Source organism: Ranitomeya variabilis, chromosome 4, assembly GCF_051348905.1.
Source record: "Ranitomeya variabilis isolate aRanVar5 chromosome 4, aRanVar5.hap1, whole genome shotgun sequence".
Lineage (NCBI taxonomy): Eukaryota > Metazoa > Chordata > Amphibia > Anura > Dendrobatidae > Ranitomeya > Ranitomeya variabilis.
The window spans coordinates 553,036,065-553,055,511 of NC_135235.1; the positions used below are offsets into that span (position 1 = coordinate 553,036,065).

Here is a 19,447-nt window from a genome sequence, read left to right on the forward strand (position 1 = left end):
TAAAAGTAAAAAAAACAAACAGTACATACTCACCTGCGCGTCCCCCAGCGTCTGCTTCCTGACACTGACTGAGCTCCGGCCCTAACAGCACAGTGGTGACGTCACCGCTGTGCTTTCACTTTCACTTTAGGACCGGCGCTCAGTCAGTGTCAGGAAGCAGACGCTGGGGGACGCGCAGGTGAGCATGTACTGTTTGTTTTTTTTACTTTTACGCTGGTAACCAGGGTAAACATCGGGTTACTAAGCGCGGCCCTGCGCTTGGTAACCCGATGTTTACCCTGGTTACCAGTGTAAAACATCGCTGGTATCGTTGCTTTTGCTTTCAAACACAACGATACACGGCGATCGGACGACCAAATAAAGTTCTGGACTTTATTCAGCGACCAGCGACATCACAGCAGGATCCTGATCGCTGCTGCGTGTCAAACACAACGATATCGCTAGCGACGACGCTGCAACGTCACGGATCGCTAGCGATATCGTTACAAAGTCGTTTCGTGTGAAGGTACCTTTACTGCAACCGTTATCTCATGTACTCATGACTTAAACATCTAAGTACTGGAACTAATCACTGAGCTCAGCAGTCATGCCAAGGTAGATGGAACAAGCTGCTGAGCCCTGTGATTGGCTAAAGTGGTCACGTGTGACATTACCACTGTAACCTGTAAACATAGATGGAGCAGTAGCAGAGAGATATCACTGGACCAGGTGAAAATTAGTAACTTTAATTGTATGATTTGTTTTCCCTAGCACAAGCCCATGAGTACAAAAAAATGAAAATGGAAGATCCCTTTAAAAGAAGCGGGGCCAATACACAGTTCTTACACAGGGGCCTTTTGCTCTTTGTGTTCGCCCCTGACTCCTTTATATACTCACCTACCGTCTGTGGTGTCTAGCGCTGTTCGTCTCCTCTTCTCAGGAACGTCACGGCTATGCAGAGCGCAGCGTCACCCGGATGTGCCTTTTACAATGTAAGTCTATGGAGCGTCAGAATGGGCTTCATAGGCTTCCATTATAAAAGAGACTTCCAGCTCACCCGTGGAGCATAGAATGAGCCAGCTAGTCACAATTGTGGTGATATCGCTCAGAAGAAGAGCAAAGCGGTGCTGGACAATGGAGAAAGCGGCAGTAGGCGAGTATCATGATGACTTGCGTTTACAGGCTATTTAGAGCCATTTTTGCATTGTTATTATCGGCTGTCATTCCATATTTCTGTGTGATTTTGGCCTCTGAGCACAGGCAACATCACACTGACTAAACTTGAAACCACGTGGATGGCAGTTGCTAGGTAACAGGATAAGAGATTCTAGTTTGGAAAGGATTCCCAAGTGATACAGGTATCCCATCTCATTGCTGGTTTCCATGGTGACCAGGGCAATGGAGACCAAGGATACACAACCCTAATTTTTAAACTATTTTTATGGCAGAATTGGATAATAGAGAGGATTAAGGACTGAAAACACAGGAATGGGGTGGAACGTTTCATGTATGAAGAGTATTGATATTATTGAAAGGATAGTACTGATTGGATGATAGGGACAAAGTAAAACATGTCATAGCGATGATGGATAGAAATACCACGTAAGAAAAAAAAAATCTATCAATCTTTATTCACAGCTGCAGTCTCAATATACAGAGTTTACAGAGAAATGCATTGAGAAGAACTTTTCTGTTAATTCATGCTGCCCAAACCACATGCAGCATGAATCAGAGCCAGCGTGCATAATTGCAGCCAACGGACCAGAGGCGCTCATTACAGGTGGAAGAAAGGCGATTCCAGCAGCTAAACAGGAAAGGGTTCTTTACAGTTAGAGCAGTCAGACTGTGGAATGCCACAGAGGTAGTAATGGCAGACACGATAACAGCTTTTAAACAACGACTCAATGCTTTTCTCAAACAAATGGCATTGTGGGATCTAAATAATAAAAAAACCATACACACTAGAGAATGTAAGAGGAACAAAAAAACCAAAATATTGGCTATCAAGGCAATATAATTAAAAATGATAAAAATATAGTAAAACAAAACATACTGGAATGATACAATAAAAGAATGCCTTTATTATATATTATTTGGCAGACAGTAGCACTAATACAACCTGCCAGTACTCGGAGAGCAAATACAATAGTTTAAAAATACATATGTATTATTATACAAATGAAAAAAATAATAATAAATAATAACAACATGGCGGACAAAAAAAGGGGGATGCAAAATGGAGTATAACTCATGCAAAAATTCTATAACCATCAGAAAAATTCTACTATGGTGTGCACAATAATCTATCTGAGAATATATATTAATATAATATATGCATGTGTGAAAAAACACCGATCAATATATACTAAGTGTGCTCAAAAAAGTGCATGTGTGCAATATAGAAATGTATATATAGTATAAAATAGGTGGGAAAAGGATCCAAATGTGATGACAATATAGTCAAAAAAAATAAAAAAAACACACAAGTGTGGGTGATATAACATATATGCATATATCCCCAATACATATATTCAGTGCGCACACCAAATTATATATAGGATTAAAAGATGGTATGTACCTTTAACCCCTTTCTGACCTCGGACGGGATAGTACGTCCGAGGTCAGAAGCCCCTCTTTGATGCGGGCTCCGGCGGTGAGCCCGCATCAAAGCCGGGACATGTCAGCTGTTTTGAACAGCTGACATGTGCCCGTAATAGGCGCGGGCAGGATCTCGATCTGCCCGCGCCTATTAACTAGTTAAATGCCGCTGTCAAACGCAGACAGCGGCATTTAACCTGCTCTTCCGGGCGGCCGGAAATGAGCGCATCGCCGACCCCGTCACATGATCGGAGGTCGGCGATGCTTGTACATTGTAACATAGAGGTCCTTGAGACCTCTATGGTTATTGATCCCCGGCAGCTGTGAGCGCCACCCTGTGATTGGCGCTCACAGCACACCTGATTTTCTGCTGCATAGCAGCGAACAGCAGATCGCTGCTATGTAGCAGAGGTGATAGTGATGTGCCTGCTTCTAGCCTCCCATGGAGGCTATTGAAGCATGGCAAAAGTTAAAAAAAAGTAAAAAAATGTGAAAAAAATAAAAATATAAAAGTTTAAATCACCCCCCTTTCGCCCCAATCAAAATAAATCAATTAAAAAAAAAATCAAACCTACACATATTTGGTATCGCCGTGTTCAGAATCGCCCGATCTATCAATAAAAAAAAGCATTAACCTGATCGCTAAACGGCATAGCGAGAAAAAAAATTAGAAACGCCAGAATTACGTTTTTTTGGTCGCCGCGACATTGCATTAAAATGCAATAACGGGCAATCAAAAGAATGTATCTGCACCGAAATGATATAATTAAAAATGCCAGCTCGGCACACAAAAAATAAGCCCTCAACCAACCCCAGATCATGAAAAGTGGAGACGCTACAAGTATCGGAAAATGGCGCAATTTTTTTATTTTTTTTTTTTTTTTTTTTTTTTTAGCAAAGTTTGGAATTTTTTTTCACCACTTAGATAAAAAATAACCTAGTCATGTTAGGTGTCTATGAACTCGTAATGACCTGGAGAATCATAATGTCAGGTCAGTTTTAGCATTTAGTGAACCTAGCAAAAAAGCCAAACAAAAAACAAGTGTGAGATTGCACTTTTTTTCGCCTCACTTGGAATTTTTTTCCTGTTTTCTAGTACAGGACATGGTAAAACCAATGATGTCTTTCAAAAGTACATCTCGTCCCACAAAAAATAAGCCCTCACATGGCTAAATTTGACAGAAAAATAAAAAAGTTATGGCTCTGGGAAGGAGGGGAGTGAAAAACGAAAACGGAAAAACGGAAAATCCCAAGTTCATGAAGGGGTTAAAGCCCGCCTCTCCAAGTACAACACACCCCAATGCGCATTTCAGATAAATCCTTCTTCAGAGGGTGGTGGCAAAGGATTTATCCGAAATGCGTGTCTGGGTGCGCTGTACTTGGAGAGGCGGGCTTTAAAAGTACATACCATCTTTTAATCCTATATATAACTTGGTGTGCGCACTGAATATATGTATTGGGAATATATGCATATATGTTATATCACCCACACTTGTGTGCCAGCTCTCTGGAATACACTTCCCCAGACGATCAGACTAAGGGTATGTGCACACGTTGCGGATTCTCTGCGGATCCGCAGCGTTTTTTGAGGTGCAGAAACGCTGCAGATCCGCAATTGATTTACAGTACAATGTAAATCAATGAGAAAAAAACAATGCTGTGCACACTTTGCGGAAAATCCGCTGCGGAAACGCTGCGGTTTTAAAGAAATAGCATGTCAATTCTTTTTTGTGAATCTGCAGCGTTTTTGTACCCACTCCATTATAGAAAACCGCAGGGGTAAAAAACGCAGCAAATCTGCAAGAAAACCGCAGCAAAAACGCACAAAAAAACGCTGCGGAACCGCACAAAAAACCGCAGGTGCGTTTTCTGCCAGGAGAGACAGAATCCGCACCAGAAATTCCTAAGCCGTATCTGCAACGTGTGCACATAGCCTGATACCTAGCCCCGACCTATTCAAGCACTTTAAAAACCCATCTCTTCAAACAAGCCTACCACATCAACTACTCAGTAAACTAACTTTACCCTGTTCCCTCCTTCCAAATATTACTCTGAATCTGCTCCCTACTATTCATCTGTCTCCACACCCTCCATGCACACGATAACTGCACTTGTTACTTGACTATTGCACTTAAACACACGGGCTGATGACCGGATCATGCAGCTTTATATGAAGATCCCTATGTATTATAATTGCCAGACCTGAAATAACAAGCACTTTTCACCTATTGTGTCCCCCCCATTTCCTTGTAGATAGTAAGCTTGCGAGCAGGGACCTCACTCCTAATGTCACTGTTTATATTGTCTTAACTTGTATTGAATTTATTGTCTGTACATGTCCCCGCTTAATTGTAAAGTGCTGCGGAATATGTTGGCGCTATATAAATAAAAATTATTATTATTATTGTTATTATTATAAAAGTCTGTGATGGGTCAAAACGTTGGCTCTTAATGAAATTATGGATCTATATGGATATAAATAAAAATTATTATTATTGTTATTATTATTTTACTATATTTTTACAATTTTTTAACTATATTCCCTTGATATCCAATATTTTTTTTTTTTTTTTGCTCTTAGTGTTTCGAATGGTCTGCCATTCATCTTTTTAGCAGTCACATTTTCCTTTATCTGACTTTATTAATAACATAATTTTTTAGATATTATATTTATCTTTATTATTGTCTGGCTGGGAAATAGGGCTGCTATATTTTATTTGTTGACCATAGAGAATGTGTAACTGGTGGATAAAGGTTGATGTTGCAAAGTCTCTTTTTCAATGTATAGAACTATGTAACAATATGTGTAACTATATCTAAGGGCCCCTTTCCACTTGCGAGGAAAACGGACGAGTGCAATCCGATAAAAAATCGGATTGCACTCGGACCAATGTTATTTAATAGGTGTCTTTTCATTTGCGATTTTTTTCTCAGCCGAAATCGGACTGAGAAAAATCTGTATTGGCTGAGAAAAAAATCGCAGCCTGCTGCGTATTGCTGCGATTCTCGGACGAGACTCGCCAATGCAAGTCAATGGGTGCGAGAAAAAAATCGCACAGCACTCGCACCATGCGAGTTCTGTCCGATTTTTACGCACCGGTGTCCTTTAAAAAGCCGGTAATTCAGCGCGGTGTACAGTAAAATCACACTGACAGGTTAGAATAGAGTAGATATATACACATAGAATAGGTATATATACATATATATATATATGTCAGTGAGACACCTATATATGTATATTTATATTTAATAAAGCGCTAGATAGCATAAAAGCCGCTAATTCAATTGCCGGCTTTTGCTCTCTCCTTCCCAAACCCGACATGATATGAGACATGGTTTACATACAGTAAACCATCTCATATCCCTTATTTTTTGCATATTCCACACTACTAATGTTAGTAGTGTGTATGTGCAAAATTTAGGCGCTGTAGCTTGTAAAATAAAGGGATAAATGGTGGAAAAAATTGGCGTGGGCTCCCGCGCAATTTTCTCCGCCAGAGTGGTAAAGCCAGTGACTGAGGGCAGATATTAATAGCCTAGAGAGGGTCCATGGTTATTGGCCCCCCCCTGGCTAAAAACATCTGCCCCCAGCCACCCCAGAAAAGGCACATCTGGAAGATGCGCCTATTCTGGCACTTGGCCTCTCTCTTCCCTCTCCCGTGTAGCGGTGGGATATGGGGTAATGAAGGGTTAATGTCACCTTGCTATTGTAAGGTGACATTAAGCCACATTAATAATGGAGAGGCGTCAATTATGACACCTATCCATTATTAATCCAATAGTACTAAATGGTTAATAAAACACACACACATTATTACAAAGTCCTTTAATGAAATAAAGACACAGGTTGTTGTAATATTTTATTATTCTCTTAATCCAGCTGAAGACCCTCGTTCTGTAACAAAGTAAAAATAAACAATATCCCATACCTTCCGTCGTTCCGTCAGTCCCACGAAGTAAATCCATCTGAAGGGGTTAAATCATTTTACACCCAGGAGCTATGCTAATGCAATTGTGCTCCTGTGTGTAAAAACCCCGGCGAATGAATGAAATGCAGGGTGACCTGTAGTTACCTTGAGTTGCGGTGAGGCGCCCTCTGCTGGATGTCCTCATATGAACTCGAGCGTGGGAACTTTTCCAAGGCTCCAGTTCATGAGGACATCCAGCAGGGGGCGCATCACCGAGAATGAAGGTAACTACAGGTCATTGACCTACATTACCTTCATTCCCCGGGGTTTACAGGCAGGAGCACAGCTGCATTATAGCAGAGCTCCTGCCTGTAAAATATTTTAACCCCTTCAGATGGATTTACATCGTGGGACGTCACAGATCTACGGAAGGTATGTATATTGTTGGTTTATTATTTTTAATTTGTTACAGAATGATGGTCTTCAGGTGGATTGAGAGAGCAATAAAATATTACAACAACCTGTGTGTTTATTTCATTAAAGTACTTTGTAATAATGTGTGTGTGTGTTTTCTTAACCATTTAGTACTATTGGATTAATAATGGATAGGTGTCATAATTGACTGCATAATTGATGCAGTTCATGAGAACATCCAGCAGGGGCGCATCACCGCGACTGAAGGAAATGTAGGTCAATGACCTACATTTCCTTCATTCACCGGGGAATTACAAGCACGAGCACAGCTGCATTTGCAGGGCTCCTGCTTGTAAATTATTTTAACCCCTTCAGATGGATTACCTCGTGGGACGTGACGGGTCAGCAGAAGGTATGTATTTTGTGGGTTTATTGTTTTGCCAAGCGAGGGTCTGCAAATGGATTGAGAGATCAATAAAATATTAAAACAACCGCTGTGTTTATTTCATTAAAATACTTTTAAATCATGTGTGTGTGTGTTTTTTAACCCTTTCAAACAATTGGATTAATAATGGATAGGTGTCATAATTGACGCCTCTCCATTATTAATCTGGCTTAATGTCACCTTACAATAGCAAGGTGACATTAACCCTTCCTTACCCCATATCCCACCGCTACACGGGAGTGGGAAGAGAGTGGCCAAGTGCCAGAATAGGCGTATCTTCCAGATGTGCTTTTTCTGGGGTGGCTGGGGGCAGATGTTTGTAGCCGGGGGGGGGCAATAACCATGGACCCTCTCTAGGCTATTAATATCTACCCTCTGTCACTGGCTTTACCACTCTGGCGGAGAAAATTGCGCGGGAGCCCACGCCAATTTTTTCCGCAATTTAACCCTTTATTTTACAAGCTACAGCGCCTAAATTTTGCACATACACACTACTAACAGTAGTGTGGAATATGCAAAAAAATAAGGGATATGAGATGGTTTACTGTATGTAAACCATGTCTCATATCATGTCGGGTTTGTGAAGGAGAGAGCAAAAGCCGGCAATTGAATTAGCGGCTTTTATGCTATCTAGTGCTGCATTAAATATAAATATACATATATAGGTGTCTCACTGACATATATATATATATGTATATATACCTATTCTATGTGTATATATCTATTCTTTTCTAACCTGTCAGTGTGATTTTACTGTGCACAGCACTGATTTGCCGGCTTTTCAAAGGACACCGGTGCGTAAAAATCAGACAGCAATACGGATGTCATACGGATGTGATACGAATGTTGCGATAAAAAATCGCATGACACTCGCATGACACTCGCATGATTTTCCTCCGTTTTTTCGGTCCGTTAATCGGACCGATTTTACGCTCGCAAGTGGAAAGGGACCCTAAAGGGCTAAAACGTATCATAGAAACCATGGTGTGAAGAGCCAGCTAGGGACTATAAAGAGAGACGAGACTAATCCACTGATGCCCCAGGCCAGCTTGTCCCTGCACCACTCCAAGTGATTGATAGGTCTCTCCCGTGTGTGTATGTACGTAGAGAGAGACTCGTCAATCAACCATAGCATGGTGTCTCTCCATATAGTCCCTAGCCGGATTTGTTATTTGTTTTTCTTACCATGTTCCCAAAATGCTAAAACTGACCTGCCATTATGATTCTCCAGGTCATCATGGGTTTTCAGATATCAAACTTGTCTAGGTTCTTTATAATTTATGATGTGAAAAAAAAATCCAAAGTTTGTAAACAAAAAAAAAAATGGCGCCATTTTCCGAGACACGTAACGTCTACATTTTTGGGGATCTGGGGATGGCTGAGGGCTTATTTTTTGCATGCCGACATGACATTTTTATTGATACAATTTTGGGTTAGATACGATCTTTTGGTCACCTATTGCATTTTATTGCAAAGTTGCGAGGACCAAAAAACATATCTCTGGCGTTTTGATTTTTTTTCTTATTACACCACTTACCGATTGGATTAATTATTTTTATATTTGGATAGATTGGGGGTTTTCTGAACACGGCGATATCAAATATGTGTATTTTTAATGTTTTTATTGTTTTATTTTGAATGGTGCAACGGGGGTGATTTGAAATTTTATATTTTTTCCATTTTTTTTTATACATTTGTTTCTACTTTTTACTTGCTTCAATAGTCTTCTTAGGAGACTTGAAGCTGTGATACTCCGATCACATGTGGTACCCATAGGAAAGCTTCAAACCTGCTATTTGCAGCAGAATTCATCTGTATGAGGGCCGGTCAATGGGCGGCACTCATAGCAGAGTGGCACTGACAACCATAGGAGGCTCCTGCAGACCCTGGGTTGTCATGCAAACCCATGGGCGCCCATGTGACAAGGGCACCGATGGGCGGGAATAGTCACGCGCTTCCAGCGCGACCATGTTAAATGCAGCTGTCGGAGATTGACAGCGGCATTTAACATGTTAACAACCGCAGGTGGATCATAATTACACCCGCTGCTGTTAGGAGCACATATTCGGTGATTAAATCAGCTGTCATGTGCCGGAAAACAGGTGGGCTCAGCACTGAAGCCCACATGGAATGCAGGGCTAAAAATAGGGCTGTGAAGGGGTAAAAAATACCCCTTTCCCACAATAAAGTGCAGAACTTGCCTCATTGGTATTTAGTTACCATGGTCAATCAATTATCTTTACCAATTGAACAAAAATATTTTTTTATTTAAATAGCAAAAAGGAAAAGAGGTTGCCATTCACACCTGGAACTACTTATCTCATTATGCGTAAAGGATCAAACTGATTAAAATCTAATTAAAATGTGCAATCCTTCTTTTCCTTGATAAGTGGCACCAGCGGATTGCTATACAATTTACTACTTTTCAGTAAATTATGCTAGTTATTAGACAGTCTAAGGCCCCGATTCATCATTTGTGGTTTGTTTTTTAAGTCATTTTCCTTTTTTGTCTTGTGGTATTAGTTGCCAATTTTTTTGCCTCAGATTTTTCAAAATTTCCCACACACTTCATGAATTTGTCGAAAAATCAAAATGGTCTTTTCGTTTTCTCTTAAACTTTTTTTGCAACCATCTAGCACAAAAAGACACACATTTTGAAGAATGTAGGAAAAACTGAACCAAATTACTGGTGTACCCAAAAACATAAAGGGGGAAAACTTGAGTGGATTTGAGACAAATTTTGTTACCTTTTTCAAAAGTCATACATAAATAGTTAGCTGAAAACAGCCGGAATTGCTAAACTCTGTCCACAAATTGGAGAAACAAACAAACCATAAAATAGACTTAAAAGAGGAGCAAATAAAATAATGAACTGGAATATAAAAAAGGTGCAAAATACATAAAAATAGTCAAAAAAACAGCCGCAAAGGGTTTAATCAGGGCCTAACAGTTTTGGGGAATACAGAGGCTTTCTGATACCAGACAATTATTTAAACTCAACTGTGAAGATATTTATTGGCAAGTTTGGCACTAAAATTTTTATTACTATGATTATTGGTTTTTAACATGTTTTAAATGACTAAGGGGCTAAGTTCCCACGATGAGTATTTGGTGCAGATTTTCTGCCTCAGTTAAATTAGGTTACTTGCATTTTTTCATTGGATTTTTTTTATATGAGTTTTAAAACTTTTTTTTTTCTTAAAGCTGCTTTGTTCTGGATACTTCACGTTACTTAACTTTCATAAAACTTTATTGCTAAATTCCTATGCTGATTACACATGGTTTTACTGCCTTTCCGCTGTTGAAATGCAATAAAAACACGTGCATATGTTTACCTGAGTTTTATCCTCATCTAATTCAAGCCTATGGGGAAAATGCGTAAAAAAGAGTCAGATTTACCTTGAGAGAAATTGACATAATACAGGATTCAAACGCAGTCAGCAGGTCATATTACGCTGTGTAAAAAAAATGACTGCACAGTGGGCATGAGATTTAGGCTGCTTTCACGCATCAGTTTTTTGCTGTCAGGCACAATCCGGCGAATTTTGAAAAAAAAGGATCCAGCTAAAGTTGCCGCAAGATACGTTTTTGCTCATAGACTTGTATTAGTGACGGAGTGCAACGGATGGCCTCACGTTTCATCCGTTTTCGCTGGATCCGTCGAAAATTGTTTTTCCGGCGGCCGGAGAAAACTGACATAGTTACATTTTTTGTGTCCGTCGAAAAAACGGACAGCGATGGATCCATCGCCGTCCGTCATTTGCTAGAATGCTCTGATTTTTTAGGATCCAATTAGCTGGATCAGCTAGTCGGATCCGTCAAAAAAACCGGATCCGTCGCATCAGTTTTTCACAATCTGCGACGAATCCGTTTTTTTCAACATTCGACGGATTGTGGCGGCAAAAAACTGATGTGTGAAAGCAGCCTTTAGGCCGGTGTCACACTTGCGAGTGCAATGTGAGAAACTTGCGCGAGTCTATCACATCAATACCCGCCGCTGCGACCGGCGGTTCGGACCGGAGCATTCAGCTGCATAGAAATACATGCAGCCGCACACTCTGGTCCCAAGCGCCAGGGGCAGTGCTGGGTATTGATGCGAGAGACCCGCCCGAGTTTCTCACATTGCACTTGCAAGTGTGATGCCGGTCTTACCTGGACTACTGGTGGTGCAAGGAGCAGAGGGCTCTCTGCTCCGCTACTGGTTTTTAACTGTCTCCGCACCATGAAAATGTGGATATAATTAAAAGCAGCACCTACTCCTGGAATTGTGTGTGCTTAACTTTCCCTCCAGGCCCAATCATGATCACGTTCCCCAGGCACAGTGAGGGTATGTTTCCACGGTCAGGAAACGCTGCTTGTTTGACGCTGCGCAGAGCTGCAGCGTCAAACAAGCAGCGTCCAGATGTTCCAGCATAGTGGAGGGGATTTTATGAAATCCCGTCTCCACTATGCGTGGAAACCCGCACGCGGCGGCCCTGCGACTACGGACATGCTGCGCGTCTTTTCAGATCGCAGCATGTCCGTACACCTTGCGGGGACGCAGTGTCCCCGCAAGGCATATCACAGGGCCCTATGGGAGAGAGCGATCATCCCGGATGTGAAGAGTTAACACATCCGGCATGATCGCGTCCCAGAAAGGGGGCGGGGCTTAGCGCCGAGCGGCTTCGCCGCTGCGGCGATACCGCCGGCCATCCTGACAGTGGAAACATACCCTTAGGGTATGTGCACACGTCAGGATTTCTTGCAGAAATTTTCCTGACAAAAACCGGACATTACTGCCAGAAATCCGCATGCGTTTTTTCGCATTTTTTTCTGCGGTTTTTTCCACGTTTTTTTGTGCATTTTTTTTTGCGTTTTTTCCCAATGCATAGAATAGGGGGAAAAACGCGGAAAATCCGCAACATTAATGAACATGCTGCTTTTTTTACCGTGATGCATTTTTTTCATGGAAAAAAACACATCATGTGCACAAAACATGCAGAATGCATTCTAAATGATAGGATGCATAATTCCTGCGTTTTTAATGAGTTTTTATAGTGTTTTTATAGCGACAAACTGCGAAAACCTGAACGTGTGCACATAGCCTTAGAGCGAACGTATTTATTTTTGTCATTTGTTTTTATGTGTTAGAAAAATTGTTCTGTGCATTTTCCACATCTAAATCACAGCAAATCTAAGATTTTTCTCACAGTTTTAACCATTTTTTTTGTAAAATTTTAAACTTTGCAATTGCTGCAAAAAAAAAAAAAAAAAACACAAAAAAATTAATGCTCCACCCCATAATGAAATGCATAAAAAATTCTGAAAAACTACATCTTAGGCTGGTTTCATATGTCAGTGCCTCCGGTACATGTAGTGACAGTTTTCTCACGTACCGGAGACACTGACACACCTAGACGCATTCAAATGAATGGGTCTATGCAGATGTCAGCGTGTTTTCACGGACCGTGTGTCCGTGTGCAAAACACGCAGACATGTCCATTTTTATCCTGACACACGACCCGCCAAAAATCCCACACACGTGCACACGGAGAGCTGCGTACACTGTCCTCCGTGTGCATGGATGGCCGCAGGGGGAACAGCGCTACTGCAAGCCGCTGTTCCCCTGCGTGTGCTGCTGAAGCCGGTTTTCATCCATTGTCCCCTGCTCTGGTGGCAGCAGAGCGAGCCGGGGAGAATGAAAGAAAAACCAACGTGGGGTCCCCCTATATTTTACAACCAAGTTGGCAAAACTCACAGGTGCGGGCTGCTATTCTCAGGCTGGTAAGGGGCCATGGATATGGGCCCCCCAGCCTAAAAAAGGCAGCCTGCAGCTATTAGATGCACCAATTCTGGAGCTTTGCCCGGTTCTTCCCACTGCCCTGTAGCGGTGGCATATGGGGTAATGAGGGGTTAATGTCACCTTCCTATTGTAACAATATTGTACAATGGGAAGGTGACATTAAGCCGGCTTAATAGTGGAGAGGTGTTGATAAGACACCTCTCCATTACTGATCCTACATTTGTTAAAGGGTTAATAAAACGCACACACAGTAAGAAAAGTATTTTAATGAAATAAAACAATATGCACAGTTTTTCCATCTTTATTCTTCTGCCATTCCAAGCGAAGCCATCAATCTCCTGTAATAAATCATAAAATAAAAAAACAACAATATACCCATACCTGTCCGGCGTACAGTCAAGTCCCTCGCAGTAATCCATATCTAGGGGAATTTACAGTTTACAACCGGGAGCGCTGCTAATGCGACTGCTCCCGGCTGTAAACTACTGGGGAATGAATGAAACGCTGGGAATGGAGCTTCGGTGACTAGCGGTGACGTCACAGCTATTCACCAAACTGGTGGTCACACGGACATCTCCGGTACTGTGTTTACCGGTACCGGAAATATCATGACGTGTGAAACCGGCCTAAAACTCAATAAAAGAAAGCGTAAAAACCTGCATGCTCTTACAAAACTGTGTAAAAAAGAAAATACAACCAACATTTTTCAGATATATTTTTTTAATGTAGATATTTCAGCTGGAAAAATCCACCTCTGTGTCAACATACCCTTAAAGGGACTCTGTCACCTGAATTTGGAGGGAACAATTTTCAGTCATATGGGCGGGGTTTTCGGGTGTTTGATTCACCCTTTCCTTACCCGCTGGCTGCATGCTGGCTGCAATATTGGATTGAAGTTCATTCTCTGTCCTCCGTAGTACATGCCTGCACAAGGCAATCTTGCCTTACTTTAAGTAATTGTGTGAAAGTACCCTCATTAGTTTTATTTAGCAAAAAACACACACAACAAAATGTCACCCAATCATAATTTGTTTTGTAGGGGTTAACCAATATGCAAGGCTTAAACCAATAAAAACGACATATTTACATAAATTAATTTGACATTTACGGTATTCTTCAGGCAATGCACACTAAACCAAAAAGCCCCAATAAGGGTAAGTTCACAAAAAGCATTTTTTTTTTTACACGTTTATGCCAGAAAATTGGTGTGAAAATTATGCGTGTTTTGGTGCAAGATTTTATAAGATTTTGATGCGTTTATGATGTGTTTTGGTGCTAAGTAATTTCAATCTCAATGGGGAAAAATTGCAGTAAATACACTGGAAAAATTTACATGGTACATTTAAAAAAAAAAACAACCCACACCATATATTAAATAATAAAGAGGAAAAATATGTATGTTAGATATTGAAGTCATTTTCCAATTAAAGTAAACATAAGCTTAAAAATACATGTATCAAAAAGGCTATTTATGTACAAACCCTAACTTTTATACAAAGCTTTATTATTTCTCTGGGTATTTGCAAGCACAAATAAGAAATGTGCTAGTACAATAAAGACACGTGGAGGTGACACAGCCCTGACACTTCACTCTGCAGCAGGCTGTTTGTGTGCGCAGGTTAGGACAGGCCTCGTTGCTATGGAGACCGTGGCTTCTTCCATTACTACTTTTAGCTCCCCCTACCATTACCATGGACACTCAGGGACGCTGTGTTTTTCCAGCAGAGCAAAACCTGTAGCAAATAATCATGCTGGAGAGCTGAGATGGGCACACAGCAGCTACTGTAAGTGCCAGGCTGGCATATGGGATATCTGCATTGGTAAAATAGATTTTATGGTGAAGAGCGACCTCCTTAGCTTTGTCAGGATTGCCGACCACCCAGAAATATCTGAATAGTCTATAAATACAGAGCACACTTTTCCATAAATATAGACCACTTTCCTGATTTTTTTCTGTAAATATAGGGCCTTTTTTCCATAAATATAGGGCACTTTTTTCTGTAAATATAGGGCACTTATTTCCATACATATAGGGCATGTATTTGGGCCCTTTTTTCTATAAATATAGGATATTTCTGTAAAATGGGGCCCTTTTTTCCTTTAACATAGGGAACTTTTTTCCATAAGTATAAGCCACTTTTTTCATAAATGTAGGGAACTTATCCTGTAAATAAATGGCTGCGTTTTCCATCAATTTATGTGACTTTGTTCCATAAATATTGGCACTTTTTCTGTAAATATAATGCCCTTTTTTCTGTAATTATATAGCACTTTTCCATAAATATAGGGCACTTTTTTTCCATAATTATAGGGCAAATTTTTCTGTAAATATAGAGGACTTTTTTTTAAAATTGTTGAAGCTGTGATTTTTTTGAAGCTGGCGGTTCTGTTATAGATTATTATAACTGTAATTTAAATTTACAATAAGTTCACATTAATAGTATAGGCTGTAGATATACAGTATAATATTAAAATCTTAATGATGTGTTATGGGTTTCTAAAGTGTCCTCAAAGTGTTGACTGTCCTTCACAAGTTGCAATGTAATCTTGCTGTGTGTAATGATATGTAAGGGCTCGCTCACTCCACTGTATAAATCGGATAAGTGCTATCTGATTTTTTATCAGATAGCCCATTATCCAATGGGTCAGTACTGAGGACCATTTTTTTTTTCACTGACAGAATCTGTCTGAAAAAAAATTGCGATTTTGCTCTGAAGTTGAATGGATGCAAGAAAAAAAAAAATTGGATGCCGTACAGAACCACAGTATTACACCCAATTTTTATGGATAAGCTGCAGTTTTGTAACATAGGAAACAGTAAGGCCATGTGCACACGTTCAGTATTTTTTGCGTTTTTTTCACGTTCTTTCGCTAAAAACGTGATAAAAACGCACAAAAAAGGCAAAAAAAAAGCTTACATATGCCTCCCATTATTTTAAGTGTATTCCGCATTTCTTGTGCAAATGTTGCATTTTTTTCCGCGAAAAAATCGCATCGCAGAAAAAAAAGCAACATGTTCATTAAATTTGCGGAATTGCGGGGATTCCGCACACATAGGAATGCATTGATCTGCTTACTTCCCGCACGGGGCTATACCCACCATGCGGGAAGTAAGCGGATCATGTGTGGTTGGTACCCAGGGTGGAGGAGAGGAGAAAAAAAAAAGGGGGTTGTGGTTATATAAACCTCAGCCAGCTCACCGATCAGACGCAGGTGCTCGGAACTTTGTCCAGGACCACGACGAGAGAAGATACAGCAACAAAAGGAAAGCGTTCCGGCTCCATAAAACAATGTTTCTTTATTCTTTCTTTAAAATTCCTTCAATTCCATAATTCCTTGCTATTATGCAAATGCTTAGGTACAAAAAAATATGCAACGCGTTTCGATCGTATCAGATCTTAGTCAATGCATAATCCTAACAGGCATATACTGATTCTTTTATATTGTGCTTGGACCAATGCCAAGAACAGTCCAAGTCACCTGACTGGAACTGCAGGTCCTAAACAGCAATTCTACCCCTTGCATATAAATGTAACAGTTAATTTGTACAAAACTATCTATTAAATTCACAAAGATTAAAATTTGACAATAGTAATATATTATTTTAATTGTTCGAAATCAGCAGTTGCCAAACACTTTGCTATACATCACGCAGGAAGCACGTCTAGTATGAGGATTCAAGGAATTGAACATGTTAAAATGTCGCAGCGTGGAGGTGATGTCAAAAGACGGCTTCTCACTAGAGAAGCCTTCTGGATATACCATTTACAAACTAGATATCCATTAGGTCTCAACCGAAAAACTATCACTATTGTTAAATTGCATTATGTGTTTATATTTTAACTTTTGTAAATTGAACTAATAGTTTTATACAAAATGAAGTGTTATATCTACATTTATATATGCAAAAGAAAGAATTTCTGTTTAGGACCTGCAGCTCCAGTCAGGTGACTTGAACTGCCTCTGATATTGGTCCAAGCAACACATACAAAAAAAAAAAAAAAAAAATCAAATCAGATATTTATTAGATTTCAATCGAACAATTAAAATAATATATTACTATTGTCAAATTTTAATCTTTGTGAATTTAATAGATAGTTTTGTACAAATTAACTGTTACATTTATATGCAAGGGGTAGAATTGCTGTTTAGGACCTGCAGTTCCAGTCAGGTGACTTGGACTGTTCTTGGCATTGGTCCAAGCACAATATAAAAGAATCAGTATATGCCTGTTAGGATTATGCATTGACTAAGATCTGATACGATCGAAACGCGTCGCGTATTTTTTTGTGCCTAAGCATTTGCATAATAGGAAGGAATTATGGAATTGAAGGAATTTTAAAGAAAGAATAAAGAAACATTGTTTTATGGAGCCGCAACGCTTTCCTTTTGTTGCTGGAGGAGAGGAGACTCTCCTCCACGGACTGGGCACCATATAATTGGTAAAAAAAAATAATTAAAATAAAAAATAGTCATATACTCACCTTCGATGGCCCCCGGAGTCTTCCCGCCTCTCAGGTGCATGCTGCCGCTTCCGTTCCTATAGATGGTGTGTGTGAAGGACCTGCGATGACGTCGCGGTCACATGACCGTGATGGCGTCGCGGTCACGTGACCGTGACGTCATCGAAGGTCCTGCACACACCATCTATAGGAACGGACGCCGCTGAGGAGATCGGCTGTCTGCAGAGGGTGAGTATAACCATTTTTTTAAATTATTTTTAACATGATATCTTTTTACTATTGATGCTGCATAAGCAGCATCTATAGTAAAAAGTTGGTCACACTTGTCAAACAGTATATTTGACAAGTGTGACCAACCTGTCAGTCAGTTTTCCAAGCGATGCTACAGATCGCTTGGAAAACTTTAGCATTCTGCAAGCTAATTTCGTTTGCAAAATGCTAAAAAAAAACGGGAAAAAAACGGGAAAAAACGCAAAAAAAAAATATGCGGATTTCTTGCAGAAAATTTCCGTTTTTCTTCAGGAAATTTCCGCAAGAAATCCTGACGTGTGCACATACCCTGAGTGGTCTTGTAAATTATTTATAGCTGCTGTGTAAAAAAAAACAAATTGTATACGGACTGCACAAAGATGACAATTGAGAAATTTTTTTTACTACGTTTCTGTATGAAAACCGTACCGATTTTTTTCTATACTGTGTGACCTTAAACTATGGCCACATTCACACATTCAGTACTTGGTCAGTATTTCACATCAGTATTTATGTTTCAAAATAGTTATTGGAGTTTTAGATTTTTTTGAAACAAGTAAACAAATATATACATAAAAAATGGGGGTAAGGCAAAGGGGGGAAGGAAGGAAACAAATATTTATTGGGGAAAGGGAAGCTGGGATGGAAGTGAAATAAAGGGAAAATGAAGTGTACGTAAACACTACTTTTAGTGTATACATATAACTAACAATTGCTAAAATTATCTCTGGAATCTTGGTGTAAATTGTAAGCTTAAAATAAAAGACTGAAGGTTAGCAACACACACATAGTAACATACAATAAGTACTGTATTTTTCAGATTATAAGACGCTCCGGATTATAAGACGCACCTCAAATTTTGAGGAGAAAAATAGGAAAAATTTATTTTTTAACAAAATGGTGGTGCTTCTTATAATCCATACGTCTTATTGCTTACCTAGGGTGGTGGCTGCTGTGAAGCGGGGTCCCAGGGTCGCTGCTGGAGGAGGCAGGAGTGGGGTGATGCTGCAGGCTGGGATGAGGGGGTGTCCCGATGAGCGGCGCGCCGCTGCTGGTGTCCGGTGCTGCTACGGGTGTCCTGAGATCTTGGTGCCGAGATCTCCATCTGCACATGCGCCGCCCCCCAGTGGCCATTTTCTCTGAGTCAACCGCACAGGAAACCATGGAACTGCTGGGGCTCTGACCTTTCACAAAATGTTGGCAGAGCCCCTGCAGCACTGGAGACCACGTCAGCAGCACCAAACACCACCGCAGCACTGCCGAGCACCCCCGCAGCGCCAGACACCTCCTCATCCCAGCCTGCAGCAACGGTTCCATTAAGGTACTGTATATCTGCATTATATTATAAGGAAGAGAGAAAAAAGCATTACTGCAAAATATGCACACTACACCTTAAAATTTTTAAAAAAATATCTAAATATTATTGGCACAAGATACAACACATAACATAAAACATAATTAAAAACAACTGTGGATACAACCACTCAGCATCCTGGAAAAACAACTGTCAAATCAAGAGCACATAATAACATATAGCCTTGTGCTTGAACCTATGGTACATTCTATAAATAATACAGTAACCAATATCCCATATAATTCAGGGTATGTA

At 40.3% G+C, this 19,447-nt stretch overlaps 1 protein-coding gene across 3 annotated transcripts in view; it reads left to right on the forward strand.

Moving 5' to 3' along the window:
- Positions 1–14,755: 14,755 nt before the first annotated feature.
- MARCHF10 (membrane associated ring-CH-type finger 10) overlaps positions 14,756–19,447 on the forward strand; it is a 131,302-nt gene continuing 126,610 nt past the window's right edge. For all 3 annotated transcript variants that reach the window (XM_077257730.1, XM_077257729.1, XM_077257731.1), the window contains exon 1: positions 14,756–14,910. In XM_077257730.1, the coding sequence (XP_077113845.1) occupies positions 14,891–14,910 (20 nt within the window). In that variant the 5' untranslated portion in view covers positions 14,756–14,890. The remainder of the gene's footprint in view (positions 14,911–19,447) is intronic.